At 37.3% G+C, this 7,248-nt stretch overlaps 1 protein-coding gene across 1 annotated transcript; it reads right to left on the bottom strand.

Annotated features, from left to right (window-relative positions):
- Positions 1–1,027: 1,027 nt before the first annotated feature.
- LOC146522935 (uncharacterized) lies at positions 1,028–6,636 on the bottom strand. The gene is made up of 6 exons (XM_085142536.1): positions 6,344–6,636; positions 4,743–5,051; positions 4,560–4,598; positions 3,103–3,162; positions 2,022–2,126; positions 1,028–1,382 (listed from the first exon to the last, which is right to left on the bottom strand). Exons 1-6 carry the CDS (start codon positions 6,411–6,413, stop codon positions 1,264–1,266), a joined length of 702 nt encoding a protein of 233 aa, XP_084998662.1. The 5' UTR covers positions 6,414–6,636; the 3' UTR covers positions 1,028–1,263.
- Positions 6,637–7,248: the final 612 nt, after the last annotated feature.

Here is a 7,248-nt window from a genome sequence, read left to right on the forward strand (position 1 = left end):
AAGAGACCACAGCCACTGGTAAAAAAAACAAAAAAACAAATTAATTAATTAAATCTGTATAGTACAGAAGGTGGGTGATTTGTGCCATAATTCAGAGCTGCATTGTCTTTAAAATACATCAAACAGACTAAATGTCAGGGGTTGCTGAGTGGAGGCAAGGAAGTGACCCAAACGCAAGACTCGTGGATAGTTAGGTGAAGGTTGGTGTTTATTGCCGATTCAGTGAACAAACAGAACAGAGGTAGGAAATGGCTGGCTGGCTGGCTGACTGGATGGCTGACTGAATGAATGAATGAAGGACGGACGGACGGACGGACGGACTGAATGGCTGGCTGGCTGGCTGAACGCAGGCGGAAACGACAACATAACATCAATGACACGACAAAGAACTGGTGAAACCGAGGAACTTAAATACACAGGTTGAATGATGACAATGATTGGAAACAGGTGAGTACAGGGCTGAACATAATCTGACTAATGACACAAGCTGACACGGGGAACAAACAGGAAGTGAAACAGGCAGTAGATAAATGGTGAACGTGAACTGAAAATACTGGGTCAACGACCCAGAAACCCTGACACTAAAATCCATCCGTAGACACATCCTGGGCTTCTGATCATCACAAACGTGTAAATAAGACTGGGGTTCCCTTTCAGAATAAAACAGATTATTCCCTAATTCCACTTCCTATCTTTAAAATCTGTTCCTTTCATCATTAACACTGAATTTTGTTTTTCATGTTCGTGTAATTGTGTATTTATAGTGTAAACATGTATATTAGTATGTACATTGTCTGCACACACACACAAACACACACACACACACACACACACACATATATATATATATATATATATATATATATATATATATATATATATATATATATATATATATATATGTATACTGAGCGGTCGGCCCAGGTTGTTGCTGTGCAATGCCTAGTCATAAAATAAATTAAACATAAGCATAAAAGTAAACATAAAACTAAACTAGCAAGAAATTTACAAAATATACAAATTTTCATCATTTGATTTCAAAATTGTTGTTTGTTTTTTAATTCAGTTTAGATTCTGGTCATTTACAGGGTGGGTTTAACCATTTATGTTTATTTTCTATTGTTTGAAACAATTTTTTTCTTCCATAGTATTTTTACTTTTTGAAAGAAAGAAAAGAAGAAGAAGAGCTTGTTCATGCAATTTCTGGAGATTTGTCTGGCAGCGGAGCTGGAAGGAGTGCAAGAAGGTTACTCTGCAGTGTTTTCACTTTGCACTGTGCTTTCCAGCAGGGTCGATTGTATCCTGGTTGTTCTCTTCTTCATCCCTCGCTGCTTCACTCCTTACATTCATTTCCACATCTGTGTTCCTCTGCTGTGCTTGTGCTGTGTGTAAGATCAGAGTTAAAGTCGATTTTATGTAAAATCCCAAATCATAATTACCCACATTGACCTTTCCCAATGCCATGTCTTCATATTGATAAAGATCAAGTTATGAGACTTTGTGATTATATAAAAAATAATGTTAATAACCTGTAGATGGATACTGTATGGGTGCAACACACAAACCAATATCTATCAAACATTTCTAAATGACAGAATTATAAATATTAGAATTTCAGTCATCAAAACAAAAGCACAGCCTTTCTGATCAACACAACAGAACATGTTGTTTCTAAGTAAATGTTTCAAAGTTCACCAACAGAACAAACATAGTGAAGGTGAGGCCTAGCAGACAGCAACGAGAGCTTGCAGACACCCGTCAATCAAAGCAATGATGTCCCTTGCTCTAATATCCAGAATTATTATTATTTTTTTTTTTTTTTTTGCTGTATTTGCAGTTCTGGGTCCTATCCTATCCCATTGATGTGACACAACAAATTTCCCATGTGTGGGAGTAATTAAGGTCTATCTTATCTCCTCTCTTATCTTACACTTGGTAAACGTGCATGTGCATTCAGCAAATACAATGGAATGATAAAAGTTAGAAGGGGTTTTTAATCAGATATATGTAAAGTGACTTACTTGCTTCAAGTTTCTTCTTTCTAATAAGCCAGATGACAACAACAACAACAACAACAAGAACTAATAGAATTAAGGCACTTCCAATTATGGCTCCATTGATGCTACCTGAAAGAAAAAAAGAGATGATTAAGGCCGAACAACAAGATTTTAGTGCAAGGACTTTAAATAGCTGAGATAATTTAGTTTTTTCTTATTCTCAGGACACAAAATAATGTTGTTTGTTCAAAGCCACCTGCTTTATTTACACAGAAAGTTTCTTTTGCATTCTGTGCTTTAACAGATGGGGTTAATACAGTACAGAAATGTATCTGTCACTCTTAATTCAAAACAATGATAATTGTAAAGGACCCCTTAAGGCCAGAATTAAATAAATCTTTTTAACATTGAGTTACATTTTCTAAAACTAGATTTTAATAGAGTGCTAAATAAATACATAAATTGTGTAATGGTCACCACCCTCCCCCTTGCCCCCTAAGGCCTGAACCACACCTGTGGTACCTCCATCTGTGCATGACAGCTACCTCTCTGAGTTACCCAGAAAGAGACAGAGCTATTTACATTATGTTTTGTTAACTTACTTAAACAATCTTATTACAGGTCACATGAACTTCTTTCACGACTACAGAACACATGTAGCCTCCATGAGCTCCTTTACTGAGAGCTAACTGCCAAAATGATTAATAAAAGTAATACTGACTGACTGACTTATGCTTTTATTCATGACATTTGCAGATATAGATAACATATACTAAAGCTGTCATTATCATAAGGTGCAGTTTAGGAAAGTAGACCCAAATAAAGACTGAAGCAGGCTGACATACTCTCACTCACAGAAGTATCATCACCCCTGATGTTAAACATCTGGACCCCAGACAAATGTTTTATTTGCATAATTTGAAAATCTCCTCACAAAACCATCAAACTTATCAGCCGGTTCACCTGCGATTAAGAATTCCCCCTCTTAATACAAATACAACACGGACAATGGCATCTGAACCATTCTGTACTTAAAACAAGAAATATGATGTCACATACAGCTCCTAATAATATTTTTTTCAGGAATTATTGAGGATTTACTTACTGTTGTTTGCAGGTTTAATTGAGTCTGGAGATATATTCTTTTCCTGGTCATTTTGATCTCCTGAGAAATTAAAAGAAAGTTTCTATTAGGGAAAATTGCAATTAATAAAAAAGGACCGTTAAAACATAATATGAAGATCACAGCATGATGTTGCCACCTCCATGCTTCACTGTAGGGATGATACTGGCCGGGTGATGAGCAGTGTGTGGTTGCTTCCAGACATGATTCTTGGCATTCAAGCCAAATAGTTTTTTTTATTTTTTTATCAAAGCAGAGAATTTTGTTTCTGGCAGTCTGAGAGACCTTCAGGCGCTTTTTGACACACTGAGGATGGGCTGTTGTGTGACTTTTATTAAGGAGTGACTTCTGTTTGGCCACTTTACCATAGAGGCCTGATTTGTGGAGTGCTACAGAAATTGTTGTCCTTCTTGAAGGTTCTCTTCTCTCCAGAGAAGCAACACTGGAGCTCTGTCAGAGCAACCATCAATTTCTTGGTCACCTCCCTGAATAAGGCCCTTCTACCCTGATTGCTCTAGGAAGAGTCCTGGTGGTTACAAACTCTTTGGGACCATCAATACTCCAGAAATCTTTTTGCCCCCTTCACCAGATTTGTGCCTATATATCATATATAATCCTATCTCAGAGGTCTGCAGATAATTCCTTGGATTTAATGGTTTGGTTTGTGCTCTGACATGCACTGTCAAATATGGGATCTTGTAGAGACAGGTGTGTGCCTTTTCAAATCACATCCAATCAACTGCATTTCACATAGGTGGACACCAATCAAATTGTAGAAAAATCTGACAGATCATCAGTGGAAAGAGGATGCACCGGAGCTTTTTCCTGATGCACTATACCTTATTCTACTAGGACAAAGATGCTAGCACAAAGAAAAAAGAAACAGGAGAGGCCTTTTTGGAGTTGTTTTTGTTGTTTCCTCTTTGGTGCATTTTTTGTCACTTTAATTTACACCAAAGCAGGTGAAACAGATTCACGATGATTTATTGCTTCCTACCAGAGAGACTGATATCCTTGACATTTAACTGACTTAGTGTTACACTGTGAGGTGTTGCCTTAATTTTTTTGGATTAGAGCAGATTTTACTAGCCCTTGGCTCAGAGTGGGGACTTTAAAGCTTTTTCTATAGTAGTTTCTAAGCCCATTCCCTACTTAAGTGTGTGTTTAATTAGATTGTTAAAATCATAAAGTATAACATCCTGTTTCAGAGTAGTGTTAGAGCATAAAAATCATAGGGAAAAGCTTAATATTTCAAATAGGAATTTAAAGTCAGAGTCAGATTACACAAACATCTATCACTTCAACTTTTTAGCAGCTACTAACACACAAAATCCTGTTGTTAGAACTGTTTGTCTTGGAATTTCATGTTCTGTTAATTTAAAAAGATGTAACACAGGGACGGTAAGTCAAGAAAGGTGTAGATATTTGAAGATATTTACCTGGTGCTTCATCACAACTTTTTCCATCTCGTCCCATGACTAGAAAACCAAAACACAGACAAAGATGTCAAGTCCCAAGTATTTTTCTTTCATTATTCCTCATATATATATTGTTGTTGTTTTTTTTATATCTATCTATCTATCTATCAACATACACTGATGGATTACAACAATAGTGCTTACCCAGTTCAACACATGTGCAGTTGTCATTGTGGTCACATAACTTAAACAGTCCTGTGTCTGACTGCTGCACTTTCACAACCTTAAACGAACCACTAATTTCACTGAAATTTAGGTTGCTTCTCTCAGACTCATCAGGGAAGCTGTGGTATCCATATCGACAGAAGTAAATGTCTTCGTCGTTTTTCTTCAGCCTCCAGTCATCATTCTGATTGCATGTAGGAGTTTGTTGGAACTGAAGCTCGGTGTCGCTGTCATAAGATGCACATATCTTCCGAGGTTCAACAGAACACTGTGGTCTTTGTGAGCCATCTGCAAATTCCCAAAAGTCATGTTAGACACAGAATGACAAAACTTACAACATAAGTTATAATTTCTGAACCTCACTGTGCCATATGTTTTCAGCCCCTTACCCTCAGTGATGGGATGCTTTCCCTAGCCTTCCCTCATCTCTCAGGATTTTCTTTTTCATGATGCTAACTTATTCATCACCTCCATTCTCGCCAGAATGATCAGTTTTACATCAGTTTTTAAATTCAGCCCCAGGGCGAGAAAAATGTTTGTGTAAAGAGCACTTGAGTGGTCATTAATGTTGACTCTATGACTGTGACACAGGGGACATTCAATACAATTTAGATAAATGAATGTATCATTATTGTCATTACAATTACAGATAAAGCTACTCAACAGTATATGATGTGATTAAAATCATGTGTATACTTCTAAATACTTTCACCAACACTCATCTGTATGTGGCTTCAGTGCTGCCCATGAGCCTGAAAATGTTTTAATTTTCTCCAGCATTACTGCTTTACTTGGTCCTCCTGCTTCAAAATGTCTGCAATACCTCACAGGTGTAATACACATTTATTTATTTATTTATTTATTTATTTATTTGTTTATTTATTGTTTTTGTACCACATATACTAAAAGAATATGTATGTATCTGTCATGTACCAGAGACTTTATTAAGTACACCTTACTTCTAGATTGAAAGCTGCTCAATGGATATTTTCTCTTTTTCAGATGATCATCTGTAAACCTTTGTGTGGGGTAAATCCCAACCATGTCGCAGTCAGAGCTGCATCAAAGCGGAAATCCCGTTTCTTCCCGATTCTGGTTATCAGAGAGAACCGCATCAGGCCATATTGACCATGTCTACGTGCACTAATTTGCTGCAATATGAATAGATGATCAGATATTTGTTATAACGAGCTCACATGTTCAATATGTGCTTAATAAAGTAGCCCGCGGTGAGCGTTAGTCCATCAGATACCATCTAAATGTTTTTCTTGTAGCGTGTCGCTTATCAAAAGTCTGTAAATCTAGAAATGGGTCCATTGTGACCGATTATTGTGCTAGCTAAAGAAATCCCGGAATGGTTTTAGTTTTTTAAAGTTTAATAAGGATTGAGAAAAATGCGCCACACAGTTCCAAACAACATCATTCAAATCGCGATTCATTGAATGATCCATTTAAAATTAACTTTGCCCCTTCATATGTTGAGTTTTCTAACAACATATCGGTCAAATAACTATGGCCTTTGACGCACGCGCACACACACATAGACGCCGAGTTAAATTATTATATTAAAGACGACTCACCGTCACAAACATAGACTTCCAGTAGTAGTAGAAACAGAAGCTGAGCCCAAAGTTTCACTTTTGTTTCCATCCGGAGTGAATGGGTTCGCTGTTTTTTTTAAAGTATTGTATTTGAAGATTAACGAGTTTTCTGCAGCCCGGAGTGGGGTGGGCATGTAGCCGTCCACAAGCTGTGAAACCAACCGGCTACTGACTCTCTTGCGTCTCGTTCGGTTTACAGGAAATCATGACTTTTACGGTAAACCTCACAGCAAACATGAAGCTGGTTTGAGGAAGCAGATCGCCAGGACCAAATAGTTGTGTTTGCAAAGTTACACGTGTCACAACAACAGCCTGCTAAATATAACAACAAAAACAGGGAATGAAACGTATAAATGTATAATATTAAAAGTATAAAAGTATAAAACTCAAATTCAAAAACTCTGATTCATATTTTGTGCACTAAAAAATCCCTAATTTTACAAACACATTCTGACTTTGCAACCACGAAGTTGCCGTTGCAAACTCCAGATCCTGATGACAGGACTAAAAAACGGTGAGAAAACAGTCTAACTGATTTTCACACAAAGAAAGTGTCGTACAAGAAAACCCAGAGTGGAAGATCAGAGGATTTCTATTTCTTACAGAAGTCTTCAGTCAGAGTGGCTGAGTGTCAGACTCTGGAGGATCTGCTTGGAAACATCAAGGAGTGAAACTGATGGATTTCCTCCTTCAATACAAAACTGTGAAGTTCAGCCTGGAGAAGAAACACTCCTCTGCCTCACTGTCAGCATGTTTAATGAATATTTATTTAATCTTTACCTCACTGGTTAAGGTGAACCTAAATCTCGAAGACCTCAAAGTGTCTCTGATGGACAAATTAAAAGGTTAAAATCCTCCCTGATCATCACTGTGCTGGACTGACA

This window comes from Neolamprologus multifasciatus, chromosome 3 (assembly GCF_963576455.1).
Source record: "Neolamprologus multifasciatus chromosome 3, fNeoMul1.2, whole genome shotgun sequence".
In the NCBI taxonomy this organism is placed as follows: domain Eukaryota; kingdom Metazoa; phylum Chordata; class Actinopteri; order Cichliformes; family Cichlidae; genus Neolamprologus; species Neolamprologus multifasciatus.

Excerpts from the sequence above, each read along its gene's own strand:
- LOC146522935 (XM_085142536.1), bottom strand. The coding sequence starts at position 6,413 with ATGGAAACAAAAGTGAAACTTTGGGCTCAGCTTCTGTTTCTACTACTA. Across the intron at positions 4,599-4,742 it reads CTGCACATGTGTTGAACTGG|TCATGGGACGAGATGGAAAA; the intron begins GTAAGCACTATT and ends TTGGTTTTCTAG. Across the intron at positions 2,127-3,102 it reads AATTAAACCTGCAAACAACA|GTAGCATCAATGGAGCCATA; the intron begins GTAAGTAAATCC and ends TTTTTCTTTCAG.